Raw genomic sequence first — 27728 nt, forward strand, 5'->3', positions numbered from 1 at the left:
CTTCAACCCGAAAAGACCCAACAAACTCATCTTTTAATAATTCCAGCCCTTACCAGTACCCCACCCCACCTAGGGACGCTTACATTTGTTGCTTTGAGGGCCTTAAGAGTTTTTGTTGTAGCAATGCTAACCGCTAGCATGCTAACAGGTAGCATGACAACACAATGTAGCAGGAATGCTAAATGCTCAGATTGGAGTTGTGCATTTTGACTTTGGAATGCTGTAAATCGGTTGAGAAATGTGGCAGCAGTAACAATTAAGTCTTTAGAGAAAAGTGGGAATTTTGCCTAAAGCGAAAATTCAAGTGATGTGAAAAATAGGTAGCTTGAACGTCCTGAACGTATCGAACGCATTGATCAGAATCAGAATCAGCTTTATTGGCCAAGTATGCTCACACCAAGAAGGAATTTGACGTTGGTTAAATTAGCTCTCTCTGTACACAACACTTCGGAAATAAATGGTTAGAGAGTAAGACTGAGATGTGCAAATGGGATAATAATAAATGAGTAAGTGGGTGTGTGATTAATAAAGCGGGACTTTTTCTGCGCTTGCCCGTATTTACATTAAAAAAACAGGATTTACATTTTGGCGTACAGTGCTCTGTCGCGCCCACCTGAGGGGAGGAGTTTGAGCTGCTTGTGTCCGCGGTGTGAGGGGTCTGCAGTGATGTTTCCTGCCCGCTCGCTGGCCCTGGACCGATACAGGTCACATATGGAGGGAAGGCCGGCTCCGATCATTTTTTCTGCAGATTTAATGGTCCTTGTTGCAGTTCCTGTCAAGTTTGGTTGCACATCCAAGCCAGACAGTGACGGAAGAACACAGACTGAATGATTGCAGTGCAGAAATGGATCAGCAGCTTCCTCGTAGGAAGTACAACCTCTGCTGGGCCTTTTTTTGTAGCGTCAATGCGGGAGGACCACTTCAGGTCTCGAGGGATTGTGGTTCCCAGAAAACTGTGTCCCCATTAGACACGGATTGTGTGCGTGTGTGTGTGTGTGTGAATTTTGCAAAACAAATGACAACTTTTGGAACGTGAAAAATGGTCTGAAAGTCCTGAATGAGTGGAAAAGTTTCATGGTTGGAGTCGGTTGCGTAATGAAGGTGCGGATGGTGGAAGTTTGAAAAATGGCCCATTCGTTTTCAATGGGAAAAATGTGGTGGAAATTTAGGAAAATCCGGGAATATTTTTGAAATATCTGAATAGGTGGCATAACACCCCCGAATGATGTCGGAACGGTTTGAATCGGTTGAAAAATGAAGGAGTTAGAGGACAAAAAACAGGGTGGAATTAAAAATAAGCATGAACACAATAAAAATAATGAACAGATGAAAAATGGTGTAGAATTTTTCACACAACAATAACAATAAAAGAAACGTCAGAAAGCAGCAAAATAAAGCATGGACCATTTAATGTTTGATATATTTAAGAAGGCGGAGTCACAGTAGACAACAATAGTGATCAACAGAAAAAAAGTGCCAAAGTGAAAAGAATCGTTCATCAACAAAAACCCCAAAAAGCAAACAAATCATCCTCGTCATGACATTCAATCGATGCTAAAATAATCCCAATAAAAAGATGTATAATTCAGCCTTAAGTGATGCTCGAAGAGGAGGAGAAGATGAGATCCTTTTTAGAAGAAAGAAGACGGTCACTGGTGAGCTTCCCTGTTGACAAAAGTGTCAAAAACATTTTTTTTTATTTCCACTGGAGACAAAACACAATTCACTTGGAATGTATTAAAAAAAAAAAAAAAAGGCCAATTGGAGCGCTGACCTCAAACCAGTAAAAAGTACAACAGCTTCATGCACTTCTTAGCAATTTTCTAGTATTTTTGATAGAATTGGAGAAAGTGACCGTTTTTTTTTTTGTTGTTCTTTTTTTTTTTTCCCGGATCCCTTTCACAATAAGAACAAAGCTGTGCGAACATGATCCAAGCCCACAGCACTAAAACAGCCAGTCCACACGCACTGTAGGCAAAGAGTGTTTGGCTAGTAAGGATATCATATAGATAGATATATATATAGATAGATATATATATATATATTACAAAAACAGTATAACAATAGAAATCCCTGTAAAAAGCAAGAAATGTTCACATTGGATGTTGTGTTTCCATGGCAACAAAAGAAGGTGATGTTGTTGTCGTCAAGGTGACTTTGGAACGGGACAGCCGGCCATCGTGCCGGCGTCCGGCGTGGTGTAGCGGAGTGGCGGTCCGAGTGGAAGGTCGGTTAAAGGAGTGCAAAGTGGACACGTTTCCTTCCGTCACGTCAGCACACCGCAACTGATAAAAAGGGCCCAAAAACATAAATATCCAAAAAAGTCAGTATAAAAAGTCCTTGAATCAATAGTCTGGCAAAAAAGGCCTCGAGGAGGAGTTGAGGGGGCGGGGGAGAAGTGCCCGGAGCGGACCCCCTAGTTTACGTCCTCAAACCAGCGACTCCATGCTCTCGGCAGGGTCGCACTCAGGGTCCGCCATCACCGCCACCCCGTTAGTGTCCGTGTGCATCGGGCCGCACTCGCCGTTAGCCAGCAGGCTCAGCATGGCTTTGTAAAGGTACTGGTACTCTTCCTGCAACACAAGACCTGTATTGAATACACTTAAATACAAATTAACACTTCATTGCCCTCTGGTGGACAACGTGTGTAATTGACACATGCCGAACACGGAGGAGTCCAACAAAAACGAAAAAACAGCATATTGATTATAAAACTGTTCATTGTTAAGCTTTATATTCAGTGTTTATTAGCTGGTATTCCTGCTTTTGCCCTTAAAATGTTTTCAGTTCTCCTGCTGTACTGTTTGTCCATTCAGACTCGCCGTAGTGTTTTTTTCCCACCGAGGAGAGGCAGAGCGTCATTTTTTTTAAGCTTATTATTTTCGAAGTAGTTTAATGCTTGAATGTTACGTTAGCGTAAGTGAGTGAGTATTTTGGATTTTAAAAGCGGAGAAAGTCTTACAATGTCCGTGAAGACCCCCGGCCTCATGAGGTTGATCATCTTGGCCACCTGATAGATGTCGACCACGCCCTCGTTCTCCAGCTGCTGCGACAGCGTGGTGAGAGCACACAGCATCCCTGCCGACACCGCTCCATACCTGTGAAGACGCGTTCAAATCTCTTAGATTAGGTCTGAACCAATCACGCGGGGACGAAGGTGGATCGCTAGCAGCGACGTACTCGTCGTGCACGATGGTGGGGCCGTCTCGTGTCATGGCCTCCTCCTTGATGACCCTGATGAGCTCGAAGGCGCTGCTGAGTGGGGAGTCAGGGTTGGGCCACTTGGGGCACTGGAAGTGTCTCACCTCCAGCACGTAGTCGTCCTGACACACACACACACACACACACACACACACACACACACACGGGACGTGACATCATGAGTGGACGTGTGACAGCTGCGGGACAGGAGGGAGGCTCTGCCGGTACCTGTGTGGCTTCCAGGATGAAGTCGTGGATGATGATCTGCTCCTCGTTGGAGAGGCACAGTCTGTCCTTGCTGATGAGCGTGACGGTGAAGGCGATGCAGTTCATGGCCTCTTCCCGACTCGGCCAGTAGACAAACTCATCCTCGGCCTGCAGGGAAAACAGCAAAAATGTTCCATTTGACACTTCCTTATGGCGACCAAGCAAGTGTGTGTGCATGAGGAGGACGGCCGCATGCACGGAGGACGGTTGGGTTTGAATTATGAAAACAGTAAAACATAAAGAAGAAGCAATTCCTGCTTTGAGCATTTTATTTTTTAAGTATAAACCGGAAGTGCACAATAAAACGGAGCTGGTTGGTCTTCAAAGGTAAGTTCCTTCCTCTTTGGCTCTTTTCAAGGAAACAGACTTAAAAAGCCAATGAAAACACTCTGGAATGAACATTTACAACTCATTTTACTTTCATTGATGTACTTAGCCTGCTAAATGAGCACTTCCTGTTTACAAAGTGCTTACCAGGCCCTGGTTGTCAGGCAACATGACAATAATTTGTGCATTATGGTCCCAAATCATCCTCCAAAAGTCAGTGGTGGTGTGGGGCAAAGGATGCTGGGTAATGATGAACTCGTTACTCCTGTAGTAACCCTGAGGAGACAAAAGAGGAGCGGCGTCCAGTCAATCAACAGATGAACATGGGTCGGGGTGGGGGGCTGTACAGGCAGCGAGAGCGTACCATGATGTAGGAGGCGTTGATGTAATCGGTTCCTTTCATCCCGGGCAGAGTGGTGAGCCCCACCCTCGCTCGCTCGGCTGTAGAGGCAGAAAAACACTCAGTCAGGAGGACCCGGGCGGCTGCTGTAATCACGCCGGCTGATAACACTCACGTTCATTACCATTGCTCACTGTTGCCATAGCAACAACAACCTGCATTTCCCCCGACAGGGTGCCGGGAATGCATAGAAAAGAAGAACTTATGGGATTATGGAAATAGATTCTAATTTTGGACTGTGCATTGTCTTCAATAATGCATGGCCCGCATACTCAAACAGCTCCGCGCTGCTTTTTAATTTATGTGAGACGCTTCCTTTATGACGCTTTCAACATGACACTCACATGGAACCACGGACGAGTTGCGGTTCTTCTCCTTGTTGCAGTCTTTGTGAGCACTGAAACACTCCCCAAAGCGAGTGTTGCACTGAGTCAGCAGCTGGCGACACAGAAGTGGGGGGGGGGTCAGTCACATGGAATTAGAATGCAACATACAGAAAGTGGAACCAGCCCCACCAATATATTGGAAAACATCTTCCTGTACACTCAAAGCCCGGTTTTTCTTGAAAACTTTGGCTAAAATGTTGCCCCGGTTTTCGTGCGATATTGCACGTAACAAACTAGTACCGCGTCGTTCCGCCCAAGCCAAGTGTGAGACTGCTAAATAACCCACCATGGGGACACAGAAAGTTGCAAATTCCAGCATTTTGATATTCACATTCGCACCGTTTTCTGCATGCAAAACTGTACTTATTGTCTACAACAATTTATTTTGTAAAGATATTTTTGGGTGTCTGGAAATGAAAAAGACTCAGCTGCTCATTGAATAAGGTCACGCATCCGGCGACTATAAGCAATGACAGGATGATCACAGCCGCTGGCGTTCTTTCTTCACCGATAAATGAAGTACACTTCACAGCATGCTGGTGATAGTCAACATCTGCTACATTTGAATAAAGAACATGTTTCATCCATTTTCACTTTTATATTCACTACTTGTTGCTGACAAACGTGAAACACGCTACTGAGAAGCAACGCTACTTCGCTAGCAGTCCACATGCGTCTTCTCCTGTGAATCGCCATGTTTGTTACGGCGAGTCAGGAAATGATGTCATCGGCGCTTCTGGTTAAAATTGCTTTAGCGGCCCATGTCTGCAGCGCCGCTTTGCTTTGGCATGCGCATGACATGTGACGTGATCGTGTGGGTGGAGACGGGCAAATGAGCGTTTTTGAAAATATCCGTGTTTGTGTGGACACGGCCTTAGAAACAATAAAACACGTTAATGATGAATGATGAAGGCGAGATGTGAAGATCGCTTTTTAACATTTGTCACACCCAAGTGTAAAAAGAAGCTAAGCACTGTAAAAACAAACACTCGCTGGTCTCCCTGGAACTTTGTGCAATTCCAGACACATTTTGCCCCCAATGTTACTTAATAGTGATGCCGAAGGTTCCACTCTGTCTACCGTAACGCAGCTTCCGCTCACCCTGAACTGCTTCTCCAGGCGGGTGCGACCGGTGGAGTTGGGCGTGAGGATGCTGCTGACGTAACTGTGCAGCTGCCAGGCGGGCACCTCCGTCTCTCTGCTGAAGATGGCCTCCATCAGGGCATCGTGGATGAAGACGTACTGCTCCTGCACCATGTCATCGTATAAAGGAACACTTGGAAAGTGTATTCTCCACCGTACATTGAGTATTTCACAGAAATCACAGATGACCTCTGTTAGAGAGTTTGTGATTTGTCTTACCTCTGTCTGGACCAGGTAGTTGCGCTGCGTGCGGATGTGTTTGAGAAAGTCCAGGATGCTGACTGTGCTTTTGTCCTTGATTTGTTGCAGCATGCTGTCAATGACAATGTACGTTCCTGTGCGCCCAACCCCTGCACTGAGGCCAGCACAAAGCAATATGAGCACACTTGGCGGGCCCGTCAGCAAAATTTCCAACGTCTAGCGCTCATAATTAATGTTCATTTTAAGTAATGGATGGTACCTGCAGTGCACCAGGACGGGGCCCATGTCTGCAGTGCGGGCCGCTGATGAGCGGTTGATGAAGGTGAGGACAGGGAGGGTGTACTCTGGCACCCCCATGTCAGGCCACTGAGTGTAATGGTACTGGATGACAGCGCGCTCATTCAGCTTGCCTTTTGGGTTCCCCTTCTGCCCCTGAAACATAACAACCTCAGAACACAGACCTGACCTCTGGTGTCACGTAGTGCCCTCATGCCTTGGCAGACACTGCTGTTCACAGTGCTTCTGTATTACAATTACTCTGGTTGACTTCTTGCAATAACTGATTTCCCACAAGAAGTACGATTTTTTCGCAGCGCTGCTTTAGTTACCTTTTTGACTTTCGTGTTCCTTATGAGGAAACGCCGCAGGGTGTAGCAGGCATGCACTTTGGTACTTTTCAGCGTCACAATGATGTTTCCGTACTGCTCGCTGTTCTCCGTAGGCCAGTACTGGTCACACTTCCTCTGTAGAACACAGTAAAGATATTTGAAGATCGCATTCACAATAGTAAACAAACAAAAAAAGGTCCCTGCGAAATTCCCGCTGAAGGCGTCTCTAGCTGCATGCAAAACTGTATTTTTCATCTTGATAACGTACATTTTGAAAAAATAAGTCAGCAGTGAAGCCTAGGTCACAATCGGACGTACGATTTTTTTGGCCGTACGATTTTTGCCGTTCCCCATATCGTTGTGTGTGTGTGTGTGTTTTTTTTTAATTCGTGGAGAACGTAGTCGTGAAGCTCTCGACACACATGGAGGACATACAACATATCATATGCGTTGGCTGCACTAATTACATATGTGGGGTGCGGGCGCACACAGGAGTCCGCAAGGGCATACAAAAAAATGGGCATTTTGCCCAAACCTGACACCAGCAAAACGTACGGGGGCACATGGAAATGTACAAAGTGCACATGTTTGTCTTGCAACATGAAAAAAAATGTAAGGACCCGTAGAGTTTGTCTGACATGACAAAGAACCTCTGCAGCTCGAAAATCAGCACATCGCACGAGCGCCTTCCGTGCGTTTCTCTGCACGTAGGAGCCCATAAACCGGTTGTGACCTAGGCTTTAGATCAGGGGCGTCAAGCTCGTTTCCACCGTGGGCCACATTGAAGCCATGTAAATGTTTCATCGCATCATGATATTATGACACCTTTGATTATTATCATTTTCATTTTGTATTATTTTACCAACAAACTTACATTGAAAGAAGTCAAAGTGCCAAACAGAAATGTATAAAATTCTTTTTAAATGGGGTTTGGCAACAAACAAATTCCAATTGCATGCAGTACAAATGTTCTGTCAAAATTGACAGAACAAATGGAATCTGGCCCCCGCGCCTTGAGTTTGACACCTGTGCTTTAGACGCATACACATACTGTTTAAGTCCTCATTGCAGGCTTGTTCCATACATAACCTTTACAATTTCTTTTTTTTTTTAAGTCAATTGTGCTGTCCTCGCTCTGAACTCCATTAGGAAAATTTGTTTTTCGACACTTACTTGTTATTGTTGCAATTATTTTATGATGAATGGCTTATGGCTTATGTTTTTTATGTGTTGCCTCGACTTCGGCTGTATTGTCATTTGGATAATTGTTTTTTTTTTATTTTATAATTGTAATGTTTTATAGCATGTGTACATGAGCTGTGGAAATAATGAGTTTGATTGAAATACTATCAAATCTAATGTGTAATTATCTTTATTGCTACGTTGAACTGGATTGTAAATTATTAATTCATTTACTTTACAAGGTCCTGTTTGTTGTATACGGTTCTAACGTCTTAGTATGCACAGCAGACAATGAGGCAGTAAGTAAAACTGCACGTTTGCATTAAGCAAACGTTGGTAATTTCACAATATATTGAACCATGACACTAAAGTATCAAATCTTGTGAATTTTCTGTGTCGTTACACCCCTTACATGTCAGCAACTATTTTTACAACAGTATATCTCCTCAAGGGACAATACTATTGAAATGAAACTTGGATATATTTTAGAGTAGTCAGTGTGCAGCTTGCAAAGTAGTATAGATTTAGTGTCCACTGAAAATGGGTCAACACACAGCCATTATTGTTAATATCTGGCAACACAAGCGAGTACACCTCAGTGAGCATGTGTGGGAATCCACTGTGTACTATAGTCATGTGCGATACCACTGATTTCGTTTCAGATTCAATACTGAGTAAAATTCAGGATGGTATTGGTGATACCAATCCGATACAGATACTTTGTGCATATTTACCTTATGTGTCTGGGAAATTTGAAAAAGTAAGGTATTATCGCATAAAGAATACAGCACATTTAATGCTATGATACACTACTTAATGTGACAACTACCTCATATAATAATTAAACAAGGACATTGGTGCCTGCCGAGGTGCTGCAATGATGTCAGCCTCCCTCTGGGGCTCCTCTGGCTCCCTCTGGTGGACAGAGGTAACATTGCAGCACCATCCATCCATCCATTTCCTATGCCGCTGGTCCTCCAATGAAATGCTTTGCCCAGACGAAATGCATTATGGGAAAAAAAATAATTTCAACTTGTATTGGTACTTGTTTGTATATTTCTTAGGTACACCTTTTGAGTGTTAAGTTGCTGTGAGTTTAGCTTTCTTTGTAAGATGACACCACGAGTCAGACTGTTATATTGAATAATGACTTGTAATTTCCAAAGGGTTGACAAGCTGGTTGTGAATTTTTTCAGAGCTCATGATTGGCTCCTGTCAAATTAAGAGCTGCCTGGTCCTCACGGATTTGTGCGTTCCACAATTTGCCATTTTATGACCTGGACATGTGTGGCTTATAGTCCGGTGCGGCTTATGTATGTACAAATATGTTTTTTCCTCTAAACTTAGTGGGTGCGGCTTATACACTGGTGCAACTTATACACCGGAATTTATTTTTACAAACTCCTACGTATAAAAATGAAAACTTTATTCACAATTCAACAGCTGTTTTAGACAAACATTACCTCAAATGACTGAAGCATCAAAAGTATCGATATTTTTCTCAATTTTAGCGCATGAAGAGCTGGTATCGGAAGTATCGATATTTCAGTATCAATCCGCACATCACAAATGTGTAACATAAAGTGGCTGGTGATACTACTGACACTGTCAATGGTAGCGGCCACCTACCCGTCCTTTCTCCACCAGGTTGGTAATCATGACAATGATGCCGGTGTTCTGCTCCCACACCATCCTCCAGAAGTCTTCAAAGGTGGATTTCAGTGGACCCTGGGCAGCTATGTAAGCTCTGGGCTGGTTGTATCCCTGGCGGAAGGGGTGAGATGATTCAAAGTTTGTTGAGTAAACACCGTTTGGGCTGATGTGAAGAGCCGGAACTCACATCCACGTAGTTGGCGTTGATGTAATCTGAATGTTTGGCGTCTTTCCCAGCCAGAGCTCGTAATTTCACCCGGCTGTGGTCATCTGTATAAAGGTGAAGATCAACAATATATTTGGCAGAATTATTGTCAAAGAAATGAAAGTAGGTTAGACAAACATAACAGGATTCCTCTGCAGTTGACATTTCACAGCAGACTCACAGGCCACAATGTTGATGTATCTGTTTTTGTGCTTGTTGTCAGGATGATTGGAATGTTCTGCTGTGATCTTCAAGTCTGCTGTGGCGCGCTGGACCTCCTGCAGAGAGGAAAAAAACAAAACAAATAATGGCAAGTGAATTTACCGTCACATGCATGATTTGCATCAGTGAAAAGAAAAGCACCTTGGCTCTGTGTCAGCGCTGGTGAAAGATAAGGACAGCCTATCGATTGAAACATCCATACAGTTGTGCCTCCTTTATGGCGGTTAATTTGTTCCAGACCCGACCGCGATAAGTGAATTTCATGTTAATGTTAATAAACAGAACATTTTTGTAGATATCGTTACAAACAACGATGATGCATCAACAAGGCAAATTCGTTCTGCTACGTGTGTGGGGATTTCACGACAGTTGCACAGCGCCCAACAATTACTTCTCTCCTGAGAACTGCTTATTTTCATTATTTTGACTGTAAAATTGGAGATCAGGACAGATCCTGGGCCCCACACATCTGTTGTAAACCTTCAACTTTGCTGTCCCGATGGTCTGGAGAGAGCCACAAAGCCACGCAGATGATGTTTATTTTTGTCTAACAAATATAACTGGTTTCAATACTTCGTCTAGAAAAAATATCAAATATCCCAACCTTCCCTCAGGTGTGAGACCCGTTCCTCACTCAGACGATCTCCCTGTCCCTACACCTCCAGCAAATAAAGATCTTCTTCCCTCATCAGATGAAGAAATGCCTTCAGGGAAAGAATCTGCCAAGTCAATATCTTCTGAAGACAATGCTTGTGTTTATTCAGAAACAAGTGGCAACGAACCCCACTGGACCACACAGAAAGACCTGAATGACCTTGCCCGTGATTTGTATCTACCTAAGCAGCAGTCAGAGCTCCTGGCATCCCGGCGTAAGCAGTGGAACCCCGTCACGGCAGATATAAGCATCACCAGTTTCAGGACACGGAAGAAAGAATTGGCTTCATTATTCGACATGAAAAACAGGTTGTCTCTGGCTTGTTCACCTTACTTGGTCCCCCACACAATCCCTCAGACTGGCGTCTTTTCATAGACTCTTCCAAGCGAAGTCTCAAGACTGTGCTTCTGCACAATGGGAATAAATACCCCAGCATTCTCATGGCCCACTCAGTCCATGTGAAGGAGACATATAATAATATGGAGCTCCTTTTAGAAGCTGTTAAGTACGACAAGTACCAGTGGGCTCTCTGTTGGGACCTGAAGGTTATTGGTGTCATTATGGGTATGCAAGTGGGCTTTACAAAGCACTGTTGCGTTCTCTGTCACTGGGACAGTCGGGCTGTATCCAAGCACTACAAGCAGAAGGACTGGGGATCTAGGAGTACTTTCGTGCCTGGTGAACACAATGTCAAAGAAAAGACATGAACAAGGTGCTTCTATCTCCTCTTCATATCAAGCTAGGTTTAATGGGTTAACTCAGTTAACTGAGTTCTGCTAATATCAAGGAGGGCATCTTCGTCGGACCTCAGATTCGAAAGGTGATATGAAGTTTGTGGAGCTTCTTACCTCAAAGGAACTGAGAGCATGGGAAGCCTTTAAGTCAGTCCTGCAATGGCTTCCTTGGTAACACACGGGTACCAGATTACCAAGAGTGTATTGACGAATTATTGCAATCTTATGAGGATATGGGATGCTGAATGTCACTCAAAATTCACAAAATTCAACTTCTTCCCTCCGAACCTCGGGGCAGTGAGTGACGAGCATGGACAAGGGTTCCACCAAGATATGACTGAGATGGAGAGCAACTACCAAGGCAAGTGGAACCCATGATGGGGGTCTTCTGCTGGATGCTCCTGTGTGACATCCCGGAGGCAAGGTACACAAGATCATCCAAAAAAACTCACTTCTAACCGTCTGCCCTGCTAGGATTTCTGTGTATTGCGTTATCCAAATAATTGAGTTCCATCAGTGTTCTGTATCTATGTTGTTTTTTTGTAATATGCCTTTGTAACAGATGTAATAAACTCATTATATTTAGAATTTATATGCGATGTACTTGAAAAAAGATATGTGAAAGCAAAAAAACTAGAGGTGATAGAGCAAAACTGTTGAGAAATTTGAATTCACCACATCAAAATGAGTAAAACACACCCATTCTCATCCTTGCCTTAGAGCAAAAAAAAAATGTTTTTGGTAAACCAGTGATAATGACCCCTTCTGCTGTTTGCTGCCAATAAATACAATCCATAACACCTTCATTTATTCAAGACATTTCCAACATAACCTCACTGACACCAACTAAAATGATGCCTTGCATTATCAGCTGCAAAGCAAAAAAAGTAATTTGTTTCAGCAGAGCATCGGTGCTGAACCTTCCTTTCCCTACTCTTGAAATATACAGCAGTCGTTACCAACAGGTACACCTTCCCCCGTGTTGTTGTTGTATTTACATGACAAATGAGCGCATGAGGGGGACGTCCAACGACCCAATTAAAGAGCATCCTTCACGAGTGAAGCTTTCGCCTGACCTGCTTTCACCCTAATTAACCCCAAGTCTCGCCTATACTGAATGTCTTTCTCCACACAAAACCAGCAAAGTTGAAGGGGAAAGGAACACAGGTCTACTTCATAAGGGGGGGGTCACATTTTTTGTGGGGCAATGGGTTCAGGCTGAACGCTCTGATGCATTCAAGCGCTGCTCCACAAACACCAGTGAGGACAAAAAAAGGACACAAGCAGGCATGTTTGTGGTGCACCCCAGCAATTCACAAAGGTGAACTTTGTAAAAAGAAATAAATAAAATGTGGAAAAAAATATGAACAAGCGGGCTGCACAACACATCTTGGTTTGGTTGGGTTTCATTTTATTTGAACATGCATGAAGGTTACAATGGAATACATCTCATGAATCATCATTTCATAGTTGCATCTTAAAATAACACTTTTGAAATGGCTCCTTGTTATGCCAAATGTACTTTTTAATGATGTTCTGTGTGTCCTTAGAGCAGAGATGTCCAAAGGGCCACAAACTGAAAAATGAAAGGATGTAAAGGCCACTTTAATATTTTGTAACGCATGCTAAGAAGTGACAAATACAGTATTTCAAGAATGAACGACAGTAGTAGTACACTGTAGTATGTACTTTGGTCTTTGCTCGTTTTTTTCCTCCAATTTTTGCTGTTTTTTTTCCCCCCTACATTTTCCAAATAATTCAACTTTCTTCTTAAAAAATCTTCATACATTTTCTTCTCATAATTATGACTTTTTTCTCAACCTATCAACACAGCTTATCCTCATCAGGGTCGCGGGGAGCTGACTTCAGGCAAGAGGCGGGGTAACCTGGACTGGTGGCCAGCCAATGGCAGGGCACATATAGACAAACAACCATTCACACTCACATTCACACCTATGGACAATTTAGAGTCGCCAATTAACCTAACATGCATGTTTTTGGAATGTGGGAGGAAACCGGAGTACCTGGAGAAAAGCCATGCACGCACGGGGAGAACATGCAAACTCCACACAGAAATGCCCAACGGGGATTTAAACCCAGATCTTCCCGATCTCCCGACTATGTGGACAATATGCTTCCCACTAGGCCACCGTGCGGGTCTTTTCCCAACCTAATTTTCCAAAAATTCTAACTTTGTTTTGATTGGTTTGTTTCTCATAATATTACAACTTTTTTCCTTAATATTTCAACTTTGCTACTAAAATGACGCTATGTTTCCTTATAATAGTACGACATTATTCTCGTAAAATGAAAAAGTTTTCTTGTTACATTACCACACTTTTCTGTTAATATTTTTTACTTTATTCTTGTAAAATTACTGCTGATTTTTCAAATTTTGTAGTTTTCTTGTTAAATTATATTTTTTGAATGTGCCACACTTTGGACACCCCTGCCTTTGAGCCTGTTTTTGAAGTTGGGGCTTTCCATGACAGGCTTCACTACACATCTTAAAATAACGTCTGGAGCTCTGCCAGCTATCCGTCATTTGTGATTGCTTTGTTTTTCTTCAGTAAATAGGCTAACCGACCATGATGTTGCTGTTAAAATGTGGCCATTACTGTTGCTAACGTTTGCATCCTCCTGTCCCACTCCTTAATGCTATGTTGTTTTACAGTTTGTCCAATAGGGAATAATGGAAATTTAATGATGTAGTTCTGTCGTAAAACCTTTATTAAAGGAAAACTGTGAACCTGGCAAAATGTGATATGTAGCATCTATTACGTTGGACAAGTGCAGAGTTACAGTGTACTTGTAAAAAGTGGATATACAGTAGACAACTGTGCTTCCTGGAGACACACACTCATTACTAAAATGACTTTTAAACTGTCTACATTCCAGCAGCAAGGATAACACACTTTCAATACATCCATTGAAATGGTGTAATATGCGACCTTTGACAGCGGGTAACTGATTTTTACACTTGTATGACTCACGGGAATGTCTGACCCGGACTTGGACTGGCCTATTTCTGTGTATCTGACAGCGGTTTTTAATTTAGTTTTAGTCATACTTCAGTCATCTAAATAGTCAGCTAAAATCTAAAGTACAAAGGATAAGGCATCTTTCAAGTTTTCTTGAAAGCACCGTTATTTCGACACAATAAGAACATTCAGAACAAAAAGTAGACCCTGTTCTCAATGAATATATGAATAAGTAAACAATTTCACACAAACCTTGGTGTTAATGTTATTTTACCTGAAATAAATAAAAAAACATTTCAGATGTTGAATAATATGACACAGTATAACTACGACTGTGTGAAGCAATAAATCAACTCTGCATAACGCACGTGGCTGCATACTACTACTGCATACCGTTTACACTTGCATGCATTTTGCCTCTGCATTGTCACACAATTCGCCGTGGCAAAACATGTCATTCATATATTGATTTATGGCACACCTAAAAAGCGTGAAGACTAGTTTGTGCACTGTTTGCGTTCTGTTTGCACATAAATTACGCACTTGGCACGCAATTCATGACCGCAAATGGTACGCATTGGCAAGAAATGACCACGCTCCCGCACAACTTATTTACACCTTGTCAAGAGCTGTTTTTTGTCGAGTGCATGACAATAATACGCACAACGCGCATTGTTCCCACATGTGTATCCAACATGTCCCGCGTGACGCCACGCACCAGAAGGCATCACCTCTATAGCTTCATTAATTCCTCTATTTGCAAGTGACTTGCAAGATATTGAACTCCAGAGAATCATGACAAAAAGAAAGGTACGTTTATATTTTCACACAGCTGCAGATAAAGAATGTGCAAAGAGCAGGAAGGAGGCAATAAACAAGAAAAAAAAAGACGCAACTGACAGTGTGGGAGGGAATTGCTGACGAAAAGACATCGCTTTGGGCATTATCATTAGCTTTAACAGAAAATCACAAGGATGACGCAAGAGGCTACAGAGATTACTTGAGAATTCCCCTCGACTTGCTTCAAGAGGGTGGTGGAAAAGTGAAATCGTTCCTGTGAATGAGACACCCTGCGATAGCTGTGATAGGAACGGCAGCACTGTTTGCACACAGGTTGCGGTGCGGTGGCGGTACGTTCGCGTTGCATTCACGACTAGTTCATGGAAATTATGCATGCCACAAATTTTGAACATTTTAAAATGTTCTTTGTGCACTGACTCGCAGCCCCGCACAGTTTACACCTGTTAACAATCAATTAACTCATTGGCATGCCATTGGCATGCAAAATTTCGTACCACTGAGAGGATAAAGCCCATATACTCTTTCTCAGCGATAAAAACAGCAGTAAACATAACACATGTAAATAATGACGGGTAATTGTGCAAACTGTCATGTCTCTTCGCTTCACTTGTCAGGATGACTCGCGTGCAGATGTCACTTCAAGTTAGTTGCATTTTTTTGCAGCGATAATCGCTCCACATGGTTTACACAGCGTCTTGTTTTGCGTAGCGTCAAACGTGAAATGTGTCCATATGTCTACTCTTCTCTTTCTCACAGTCGTGTTGCGGCAGTGGAAAGTCCAACAGCCCTACTTCAAAGACAGTCGTTCTGATTGGATCTCCGAGGTCAACTCATCTTCCGCCCCCTCTCCTACACGCAACTAAATTAGCTGTGGTTGGATACATTGCTAACTTGTCGCTTCCCCTCTACAAGACAAAGTTAGATAAGATTGGGTTTCATTTCTGTGAACATTTTCTCCTTGTTTGTTGACAAAACGGTTAGTTCATTTTGTCACAGATTTGTCAACGTGCATTTGTTTTGATTAGTTATCCTCAAATCACTGTGATGAAAATGATGAATTAACACTGTTGAAATAAGAGCAATCAGAGGTCAGCCAACATCCAGGAACAGATTGTGCTTGACGTGCATACTGTATAAACCTGAAACAACAGTGCCCCCGTTTTCGGAGGATTTGATTTTCAACAAAAATTATTGGCAAAAATATGTCTCGGTTTTCTACGGCCATATCATTCCGCAGAATCGCGTTCCCAGACAAAGCATCCACGTGTTGGTGACTCAGTGTATGTGAGGAATGGATAGTAGTTGTTTTTGTAGTTGGGACACTGTAGACAGATTGTGGCCAATATATACATGAATCATCTATATTATGTGTGTGTGGTTTATTTGTTCATAGAACTCATACAAAACCATGAATAACTCAGCTTCTGTCACCTTTTGTTCCTCCTATGAAGCACTGATGAGTTGTAAAGTGCACTGCATATTTCAGTGTTAGATAAATAGGCTTTTAGACAGCTTTCAACCCACAGGCACCAGACATTGATAAGGAAGGTGAGAAACACTATTGGATTTTCAAAAAGTTAACACAGGTTGCAGGGGGAATAGCTTAAAGGGATAGTTTGGATTTTTTGACATGAAGTTGTATGACATCCCCATCAGCATTGGAGTCCAATAACTAAGCAAATTACCCAAACTCTTCACTTCATTGTCCGCAGCAACGAAGCGGAACTACGTTCTTCATCACAGAAATCTGACCAGAACTGGACTTAGGAGACCAGGGGGGGGGGGGGGGGGGGGGGTAAGTCGCTGTTATTGGACTACGATGCTGATGGGGATGTCATACAACTTCATGTAAAAAATCCAAACTATCCCTTTATTGAAAACTGCACTTTTTAAAAAGGTTTGCCCATCATCCGTGAGACATCTTTCACTTTTCTGTGCGTTCTAAAGATATAAAAACATTTACAAAGAGGCAGGTAAGAGTGCATGTAATTGGACGCACATATTCGGCCTGTAAAGTCTTCTGAAAAAAAACTCCAAAAAGCACCAACAACGCTTCATTTACATAATGTGACCTGCATATTAAGCAAGCTACAGCAACATTGTTATTATTATTATCATTATTATTATTAACATTGTTACGCCAAATAACTACTTTACTGGCATGGTGACACTTCACCGGCTAGCTACTAGCCGGCTAGCAACTAGCTTCACCACACACTTGCTCACAATGCCTCAGGCCACTAGCGAAAGGTAACGCTACATATTGGAGCTGCTGTGTTTTTGTTTTTGAGTTTGGAAAAGTTAACGCTAGGTGTAGCGTTCCTTTCTATGTTGCTATGTGAAATCAATGCACCCAGGAAGGAAGTTCCGCTAATGCTTCAAATGAGCAAAATACTGTAAGTATTCCATGTTATCATGAATGTAGCTGTTACTACATGCTCACAGCATGGATATAAAACCATAAAACCTTGTTGGAGCTTTTTGGAGGTGTTTTAATAGCGGGCTTTGTGGGCTGCATAGGTGTATCCCATTCCGTGCATTAATGACCTGCCACTTTTTATCTGTTTTTAATGCACATAAATGATGAATGAAAGGGATAAAGAAACTTTTATGGCTACTTTTATCTTCATCAAAGACGTGACTGTTCCCAAAAACACGATGTGGCAACGAGATCAACCACCACCACCTTCCTGTTTTTAGTCACGTCAAGAATCATGTCTTCAATGGAGGGAAACACAACCTTAAATGTTCATTTATCCCTTTCATTCATTGTTTATGTATTTACAATGATTTTCTGCATGTAAAACTATCATTGTAAAACTAGGAAAACTTATTTTGGCTTCACATTATTGGCTTTCTGGAATATATTAATTGGATTTACATTATTTCTTATGGGAAAATTTGATTTGGTTAATGTCTGTTTTGGTTAGAGTTGGACCTTCTGGAACGACTTAATGACGGTAACCACGGTTCCACTGTACTGTATTAAGATAGCATAGTTGGCGTAGATAGCGTACTTACCTCAAACTCCTCTGAAAAGCCTTGCAGGTTGTTCTTGTAGAGCTCCATGATGTGTTTGACAAACTGCTTGACAGGAATGGCCTCCATGTCATCTACACGGGGCACAAGCAAGCGTTGATCACACTACAAATGCGCTTTAGACATAAAACGCTGATTTTTGTCAATGAGAAAACACCACTTCACAAAACAGTGCTATAGCTGGTGTCACAAATTCCGGTATTTTGGGCATTTACGGAGGGTAGCATCTGCCTGGGTAGAGTCCAATCACGCTCAGGTCACACATGAGGGATCTTTGATCAGGCTGGTGGAGCAGCGCACACAAGGACAATAGAGGCCGGGTCCCAGCTGTCATGGCTACTGATGCTGGCCAATGTTTAAACTAACACACCGCTGCAGCTGGGGCCTGAAGGGGCCACTGTCGCTACAGCGTTCTTGTGTGTCAACGTCTCCATTTATCAAAAACGTCCTCCTTTTAAGACGCTTAAAGAAACCTGAAAGCTGATTAGGTCTTGAAGGCATGTAATGTTTCATGCTAAATGATTAGCCCTAACGTCTGTCTCACTGCGTCACATCTCAATTCCAGACATTTATTTCCATTACTTGGAAAAATTCACATCCCATTCGGGTCACAGCGCTGTGACTTTCTCTTTCCCTTTCCTGGGTTATTCTGACAATATATGCTGTGGGAACATTGCAATGCAAATAAAAGGAAGAAAGGAGGAGACGAGGAATGAAAGCGGAATTAATGCAGAGTCGATGGCGACATCAGCGGCGCTTTGTGACTACGATATCTCAGTCTTCAAATGTCACAGAGCTTTGTGACAGAGAAACTTAAGCCTGATATCAACTAGCAGCCAGCCAGTGCTCGCCTCGACTGCCGGGAACATTAAAAGCAAGAAGAGAGAGAGAGAAAAAAAAGGACAGCCACAGTGCTTAGCAGCAGAGGGGGCTCCCACAGTCATTTCACATGTAAATGAACATAAATTGTGCAAATATGCACATCAAGGTAACAGAGAAAAAGCCTTCTGAGAGCTGCTCATGGTGATTTGAGGATACCTCCTGAATTAGCAGACAGTTAGTTTGCATTAGTGTCCTAAATAATGAAATTTATGTCAACTCATTAGAATATCTTTAAAGCTACAGAAGATGGGTGCAGGTTCTGCTTTACCTGGTATGGGGATGAAGGGGATGCTCTCATTGGCCACCACCCGAGGAGAGCTGCTCTCTTCCACGTAGAAATGAGCAGTCTGGAAAAACCTCCTGCAGGGACACATGACAGGCACATCAACAACAATGATGCACACAACCATAAATGTATGAACATCGGCATTAGCATGCTCCTAAAGCTCTTATTTTTCTGCACGTTTGTCACACTTAAATGTTTCTGATCATCAAACAAATTTAAATATTAGTCCATGACAACACACCTGAACACAAAATGCAGTTTTTACATGAAACTTTTTATTATTAAGGGAGAAAAAAAATCCAGACCTACATGGCCCTGTGTGAAAATGTGATTGCCCCCCCCCCCGTTAAAACATAATTGAGATTAATTGAGCTCTTATCAGTGTGGAAAAGGTTATAAAGCCATTTCTAAAGCTTTGGGACTCCAGCCAACCACAGTGAGAGCCATTATCCACAAATGGCAGACACATGGAGCTGTGGTGAACCTTCCCAAGAGTGGCCACCCAACCAAAATGACCTCAAGAACGCAGGGATGACTCATCCAAGAGGTCACAAAAGAAGCCACAACAACATCCAAAGAACTGCAGGCCTCACTTGCCTCAGTTAAGGTCAGTGTTCAAGACTCCACCATAAGAAAGACACTGGACAAAAACGACCACTGCTGAACAAAAAGAACATTAAGGCTCGTCTCAGTTTTGCCAGGAAACATCTTAATGATCCCCAAGACCTTTGGGAAAATACTCTGTGGTCCGACGAGACAAAAGTTGAACTTTTTGGAAGGTGTGTGTCCCATTACATCTGGCGTAAAAGTAACGCTGCTTTTCAGACAGAACATCATACCAACAGTAAAATATGGTGGCGGTAGTGTGATGGTCTGGGGCTGTTTTGCTGCTTCAGGACCTGGAAGACTTGCTGTGATAAATGGAACCATGAATTCTGCTGTCTACCAAAAAATCCTGAATCCTTTATTGTACGCTAAACAGAAAATGTACGCAAACCGAGGCAAAATTTGGGTTGAAATTTCCATCCTTGACCAGAAAAACACGCTAACCAAGGTTGCACTGTAAAGTTCCAAATGAAAGAAACTGATCTGGGACAGAAATACACTGTTGGCGCCCTCAAGAACTAAGCACCCATGCTAATTGTACCGATGGAAGTATTCCATTTGAAACACAGCCATGCTCAAGCGTCTGTGTAGGCTCTCAGTCGTACAGGAGTTGTCCATCGAGGAAAAGGCTTCTTGAGACGTCATCTGTACTTCTGTGTAGAAGGTGTCGGACGTTTCGCTCCTCATCCGAGCTGACGAAGCTCTTCGGATGAGGAGCGAAACGTCCGACACCTTCTACACAGAAGTACAGATGACGTCTCAAGAAGCCTTTTCCTCGAGAGCCATGCTCAAGGTTTACACACACACGCAAGCTTGTCAGTCCACTAAAGGTGTATCTAATTTCTGTAAAGTTACAGTGGGTGCATTGACCTGTGTGAGAAATTTCAAGTCATGGGGTTTAATACTAGTGCCCCCATGTGGTGTATTTGTCAACACGGTAGGGGTGCAGGCTTTGACAAATGTTCACCGTTTTGTGCACTGCGGTTCAGGAGCAGAAGGGACTACATCTTTATTATTCCACGTGCTCGTCAGTTTCTTGTAGCAAAGTGCGAGAACAGCCATGCTGCAAAAAAAGTTATTTAACATTACATTATGCAAGCTCATCCATTTAGTTTAGTTACGTACATCCATTTTTTTACTTTTTGCCAAAGCATCAAAAATGATGAATGTGTTAATTATGCGGCAAAATTAATCTTGCACAATGTTTTATGCTTGTTTTTCCAAACTATCCTACGCTGTCAAGTAGAAACGGCACTCAGTAATAGTGGATGAAAACAAGTAAAAGTCCAATTAAGTAGGAAAGCAGCAGTGCAAGGTTAGATCCTACCTGTACTTGCAGAGGAGGGTGCAGATGCTAGTCATTCTTTAGCAAGCAAAACAACAAAGGCATGGACAGATGGAAAGAGAAGCAATGGAATGGTGAGTGGAGGGTGGGCAACTAATGGTGAGGGAGTTCGGGGGCTGGTGGTGGGATGGGGTGGGGGGGGTATCTCCCTCCCGGTTTGCGTCACAGCCTCCGAATTCCAATCAATCTCCCAGTGGGCGCAGATGTGGTGCAGCGAGGTCCACACCTCCCTCTGGATCGTCTTGCGTTGAGGGAATAGAAAGTGGGAATAAGGTGGGCTTTTTCTGAGAGGATGACAGTTGGAAGAGCCGAGGCATCCCGACTCACGACTGTACAGGATTTGTTCCGGGCTCAAACATCTGTGAGCTCCAACAAACAGCTCAACGCCTCAGAGGCGTCCAGATGTGTGCTGCACACCCAGCAATTAAGTCCATGGGAGTTCTCGCTTGTGACCTTAACTTTTCACAAAGTAAGAAGATGCAAACTTCCAAAAAATGCTTTACTGATTAAATATGAAATGAGTATTATGTTTTTCATAAGCAGGGCCGGGCTCAAACAGCTTTGCACCAAGACAAACCCTGCAAACCAGAAAAAGACGAGTGCGAATGAGCTGATTTGTCGTCCATCATTATGCCTGCTTCTCCCGGGGGAGCGGATACTGTCTGTGAACTGCGAGAGTTGTCATAACAACAGCTTGGATGGTCAGCTGTGATCTCCAAGCCTCTCATGGTCTTGCATACTTTTGTCTGACACTGTTTTTCACACTATGATGGAAGACTTTCATGCTTCAGCACATCACTCCGACCACCTAACCTTTTACAGCGTATGAACACGCATTGTGTTCTGCGTCCTTGTGGTCTATGAGAGTGATCTATTGGTGCTCTGTTGTATGTGTCTCTTATTGTGTTTACTACTGCTACCAGCAGAGGGTGTTGTATACTCATGTGATTGACTTCATTGCAATCTACTGCATTTAAGAAATGATTAGACAACGATTAGATAGCGACCTCATTAGCCTGTTCATTGTAAGTTGTATTTTAAAGTAGCAAAGGGACTCCACTTGACTGAACTGGCCGAGAGAGTGCCATGTTTTTGTCCGACTAAAGCACCCCCTTTCTCGGCCACGGCGGGTGGATATCCCCCGCTCTATACTCCCGAGCTCCGTGGAAGCGGGGAGGCTGGTGCCCATGGCAGGTGTCTAGCCCCGCTCCAGAGTGTACAGTGACGTTGGCGTTTTCTAATCTTATCATTCAACGCAGCACATCGTAGTGAAGTCTGTTTGCTGTGAATCATAGCCGCCCTAGGCCACCAACAATTGTCACGGTGCGATACGTTAACTGTATTGAGCATCCAGTATGGATGGTCAGGAAGTGAGCTAAATAAAACATGTAAACAACAAGACCGTATGTGGACAGCACACCACATTATCAAACTTCATTCAACTTTCTACTGTTGTCCCATCTATTTTTTTTCTACCATCACTCTATATTTGTTTTCAGCACACTATTACTATACTACTAATACTATTATTATTGCATTTACAATGAGGTAATAGTTGTAGCCCATCATTAATGCATATGTGTCATTCTTGCAGGAGATGCTGAGCCAAGTGAAGTCAGCTGCACTCCAGGACCTTTCAAAAGCTACAATCTCAGTATGGAAAAGTCAACGACAACAAAATGCATACGCACCCTGAAATAATTCCAACTACAACTTTGACCTGAGCTCTGCTTAGGAAAAAAAATTCTCAGCCGCAGATGAATGACTTGGAATCCACTGAGAGTTTTCTCCATATTCATTGATTGGGCAAAAGTCAATTTGATCCCCAATAGAATAATGATGAGAATACTTGATTCAAATACCACAGATCAAATAATAATGCAGATCCTTTAAGGGAGTAAATAAATATGCATGAGACCAGCTGAGGAAATAGCCCGTAGTGCTATTTGTAACTCATTAACCGTCCCACATGTGCCAGTGGCTTGGCCTGTGTAATTACTGGAACTTCACTTGCGTGGCTGGAAATTAGCCGAGCAGATGAAAACACAGCTGGGACCGCTGTCGGTACGGCGGGGGCCTTAAGGTCTTCTGCCTCAAGCCAAAGAGGCCGATGGCCCTCATGTATGGCGTGGCACACAAATAAAAGCGCCACTGACAGGCTGATAGGCAGATTGAAATGTAAGAGAGAGTGTGACGCGGGGGGTGGGGGGTGACTGGGGGTCGTAATAGGAAGGCGGGGAGGGTCACCCAAAATGGTATGATAAAAAATGGACGACTCCCGTGAGGCTGACAACCCTGTTATTCATGCATTAAGTGCCAGGGATTCTGTATGTACCGCGCTTGCTTTGTTCAAGTCTGGCCACAGTGGCTTATACAACCTAGCACTTCATCTCGCACCAGTCTCACCTCCAGTACACCATCACGATGAGCAGCATGATGAGGCAGAGCAGCGTGAGAGCAGACACCACCACCAAAGGGACGATCCACACCATCCTGCCCATACCGGGGTGAGGCGTGCGGGTCACGTTGGATAAAGTGGTCCTTTCTGGAAAATAGCATGCAGCACAAAACACTTAAACACACTATGAGGATGAAAAAGTCTAAACTTTTTCTGTAACCTAATTTTCCAAAAATTTGAACTGTATTCATTGTTTTATTAGTTTTTCATAATATTACAACTTAAAAAAATAACATCTTCTTTCTTTAATAATTCAACTTTCTGCTACTAAAATGATGTTATTTTTTCCTCCTAATATTATTATATTCTCGTAAAATTAGGACTTTTTTCTCCTAACATTTTGACTCTATTCTTGTAAAATTACTGCTGACTTTCCCATTTTTGCTGCCATTTTTTTTTTTATTTTTTAATTTTCTTGTTAAATTATACTTTCAGAATGTGCCACGGGCCAATAAAAAAAAAAAAAAAAAAGCTCCGGCCTGCAAATGGCCCCCAGGCCACACATTGGGCATCACTGGTCTAGGGCCTAACTGATTACCTAATTAATAATTAATACAAATATACAGTTAGAAAGCCCAGTTTTTGCATGTTTAAGTTGTTGCGAGCGGCGTCTTGTCCCACTTTGTTCGCCGGTCCTTGAAGGCACCATCTAACCTTCTCCCATGCTGCACTGATGAATTACTGTACTGTATTTGTCCCCTTTTCCTTTCACCTGATGTTTGATCCCAAATGCTGATACTATGCATAAAGGTAAGACTTGATGACCTTATTGAGTGCTAATGTGCATATTTGTTCAGTGTACCTCTCTGAAAAACAAAGTCCAGGGTGGTACTGGTGGACGGTGGCTCTGTATTCATTTCGTACTTTTAATTTTGCTGTTCCTGTCTTATTAGATCGCTATTATGCACATATGTTGAAAATCTTTCCTGGTGACTAGCTTGCATGCTGCTAATGCTATTGAGGTCCATTCTCGTCTTCAGCCCTGCTAAGCTACGGAGCATGTGCGACAATCCTTTCGCCGGCAGCCCAGGCTCTCACGTTGGTTAAGAGACTGTCAACTGGTTGCTAGTCCATGTCGCTCCAATCCATTCATCTAAGGATTTATGGCTGATTCTTATCGATCCAGAAGGCTGCAACCGATGCAATCGCATCTCTCGCCTGTCAAACCAGATATCCGGTCACATGGGTTTATCGTTCACATAGTAACCGTGTCTTTTTTTGTATTGTAAGCCCAATACTCCTCTGTGGTGTATAAGAGTGTAGAAAGTTTGCACTAATAATACACCAATTTATTAAATTATAGTAAAGCTAAACAAGATGCCTTCATCAAAAACCAAAAATCCAATTCCAGCTTTCTCTTAACGCCAACTCTTTAAAAAAACAAACCCAAAGGAAATCCTTGAGGCACAACATCCCTAGCAGCTTTGTGCCCTCAGGCTTGTGTTGTTAAGATACAAAAGCCTGGAGCTTTTGTCTTTGAATCAAAATATTTGTTATGCTCAAGTGGTTTGAGTAGCAAATGAGCCACACTTTTTGCGATTCGGAGACAAACTCTTGTCTGTCAGCGTGTGAGTGGCTGCGTCGGTTCAAATGGGGCCTCACCGGTATGGATGGAGAACGGCCAAAGACTTTTGCCATCACTGCTGATCTTTGGCGCTAGAGTGGAGCTCTGTGGAATCTGCATCTCTGCGCTGTCGTTCCGTGGCTCCTGAGTAGTGACTGCATTGACTGTGAGGTTGTTCTGTGTCGGGGCCAAGTGGCTGTGGGCGGTGCTTGCAGCTATCGTGCTGCCGTGCAGGGTGGGCTTCTCTTTGGCTGTGGATGCAGGGGTGGGGAGGATGGACTCTTTGGCCACGGTGCTGTTGGCTTGTGTTTCCTCATGATCGGCAGGCGTCTTGTTCTTCCTCTTCTTCTCCGCACCTTTGTCCTCCTGCTCCCCTTCTCCGTCCCCCTCATCATCTTCTTCCTCCTCGCCCTTGGGGGTGGCCTTGTTCTCCTCAGCAGGAGTCTCCGAGGCCTGTGTCGCCGCTTGCTCCGTGCTGGGCTTTGCGGGCGGGGCTGAGGAATGTGGGGGGCTGCGGCTGGCTTGAGGCACCTGCGTGGGCCAAATGGAACTGGGCAACGAGGAGATGACCCCTCCGCTGACACCCAAGCCTGCCAGGAAGGTGCTCGTCACCACAGACGCCACCGTCGCCTGGCTGCCACTGGAGGATGGGCCCAGTCCTGTCGCCATGGAGACAATGGAGAAGTGGATGCCAGAGGACGTCCATGTGGAGGAACCAGAGCTTATGGGAGCCATGTCGGCTGATGACACCGGAGATACCGTAGGCTGGGAGAGGAAGCGTATAGGATGTTAGCCACAGGACACATGGCAAGCTAAAGTATCTCACAAAAGTCAGCAACCATTTTAATTCCAGCATATCTCCTCAATGGACAATTGAAATGATCAACTTGCATGCATATACCATTGAACTTAATAGAAAGTGGTTTGATGGCCCTATCTGCAAGGGGAAAAAAAAAAGAGTGCTGCAGCTATGAATCGTGCAGAGGTTGCTGCTTCACGGTTTTTGTAAAATATATAATTAATAAATCATGGGGACAATTTAGAGTCATCATACATGTAAAGGAATGAGCATGTGCATGGTTTTGGAGGAAACCGGAATACCCGGAAAAAAGGGAGAACATGCAAACTCCACACAGAGATGCCCAACGGAGATTCAAACCCAAAATTTCCAGATCTCCTGACTGTGTGGCCACCGCGCTAACCACTAGGCCACCGTGCGGGTCTTAAATGGCTCATTTCCTCTTATTATGTCTACTATATCGGGTGATAAGAGTGTAAATGTGATTATAGAGTTGTTATTTTATGTCTAGAGGGCTCTAATATTGTTAAAAAAAACATTTAGAAGGTCATAAACAAATTTTCTATGCTCTACCTCCAAAAATATTCAATTTCTAAATAAGGAATCCTACTTCACGGGAATTTACTTAACACGGTCTCATCATCGGTCTGGAACCAATTAACCGGTAGAGAGAGTACTGTACCGATATTTGTTTGTTAGTGTGTGAAACTGAGTTTAAAATGTAGTTAATAACTGTAAAATGGTTTGGTATATCAAAAAGGGGCATTTTTATGGGTTAGTATTCGTGGCTGTGGGATACTGTAACAATACAGTAATAATAAGTAATAATAAGACACTGGTGTTCTGCTTACCATTCCTGTCTTCACAATACGAGAACCTTCAAATATTCTTGTGGTATTTGCTGGAATTGAAAGGAGAAATTAAATGTTAATATGCTGCAGGTGAAATAAATGTAAAATAACAGTAAAAGGTTACCTCTGAAGAGCAGTGTTTGGCTGAAGTCGCTGCGTAGGTCATGCTGACATACTGCCTGCACTCGGAACAAGTACAGCACATCTGGGGACACGTTAGTGATGACTGCTTTCTGCAAGAAAAAAAAAAAAACACATTGAAGAGCCACTTGCAAACCAAACAACATCTAATATTATGATTAATTCATCTGTTGGCCCAACTGCTGATTGATTAAGTGTGTCCCAATACATTTACTCCTGTTCAGGCTCATTAGTTTGACTTGCTCGACTACAAGCCAGGAGCTGGAGGCAGCTCAAAAAGGCAGATGCTTGTATTTCTCCAAGACAATTCCGATAAAAGGTGTACAGATATAGAAAGCCAGACTTGAAATGGATGCTAAGGGAGCATAATAAGAAGAACTGACAGGCGAGGGAGACGTTGAGAGACTGCTCTCAGTAAAAGTGACGGCATTAATGTATCAGCCACGTGCGACAACACTGACAGTGGAATTAAGTGTCTGTGCTATAAATGTACAATCACACAAAATTAATTAAAGCCGGCGAAAGCAAAGAGACAATCCACTGCAATCCCTGTTCTCAAAAAACAAAAAAAAGCTGTCAACAGACAACTCCGGGGTTGTTGAGCAGGCAAAGCGACAGAGAAAGTTCAATACAAGTTTCAAAAAAATATTAAAAGTCTTCCCCATATCAAATGTCTGCGCTCCTCAAAATGAGGACAGCACCACTTCATCGGCGTATTCATCACAATCTGTTCGCTATTCACTCGTTTCCAAGTTCCGGAAAGTGGCGTCCCATGTGTTTTCTCCATATGA

At 43.1% G+C, this 27728-nt stretch overlaps 1 protein-coding gene across 1 annotated transcript in view; it reads right to left on the minus strand.

The window, feature by feature from the left end:
• Nucleotides 1-422: 422 nt before the first annotated feature.
• The window catches only part of ca16b (carbonic anhydrase XVI b), a 159587-nt gene continuing 132281 nt past the window's right edge, over nt 423-27728 (minus strand). Inside the window, exons 10-29 of the mRNA XM_054783787.1 lie at nt 26921-27029; nt 26797-26846; nt 25185-25911; nt 23531-23669; nt 19156-19247; nt 17988-18079; nt 9755-9851; nt 9556-9638; nt 9345-9479; nt 6534-6668; nt 6185-6357; nt 5944-6079; nt 5683-5829; nt 4540-4633; nt 4160-4236; nt 3943-4071; nt 3430-3576; nt 3181-3323; nt 2963-3098; nt 423-2573 (exon numbers count right to left, since the gene is read on the minus strand). Of these exons, the coding sequence (XP_054639762.1) occupies nt 2430-2573; nt 2963-3098; nt 3181-3323; nt 3430-3576; nt 3943-4071; nt 4160-4236; nt 4540-4633; nt 5683-5829; nt 5944-6079; nt 6185-6357; nt 6534-6668; nt 9345-9479; nt 9556-9638; nt 9755-9851; nt 17988-18079; nt 19156-19247; nt 23531-23669; nt 25185-25911; nt 26797-26846; nt 26921-27029 (2985 nt within the window). The 3' untranslated portion in view covers nt 423-2429. The remainder of the gene's footprint in view (nt 2574-2962; nt 3099-3180; nt 3324-3429; nt 3577-3942; nt 4072-4159; nt 4237-4539; nt 4634-5682; nt 5830-5943; nt 6080-6184; nt 6358-6533; nt 6669-9344; nt 9480-9555; nt 9639-9754; nt 9852-17987; nt 18080-19155; nt 19248-23530; nt 23670-25184; nt 25912-26796; nt 26847-26920; nt 27030-27728) is intronic.

Source organism: Dunckerocampus dactyliophorus, chromosome 8, assembly GCF_027744805.1.
Source record: "Dunckerocampus dactyliophorus isolate RoL2022-P2 chromosome 8, RoL_Ddac_1.1, whole genome shotgun sequence".
NCBI lineage: Eukaryota > Metazoa > Chordata > Actinopteri > Syngnathiformes > Syngnathidae > Dunckerocampus > Dunckerocampus dactyliophorus.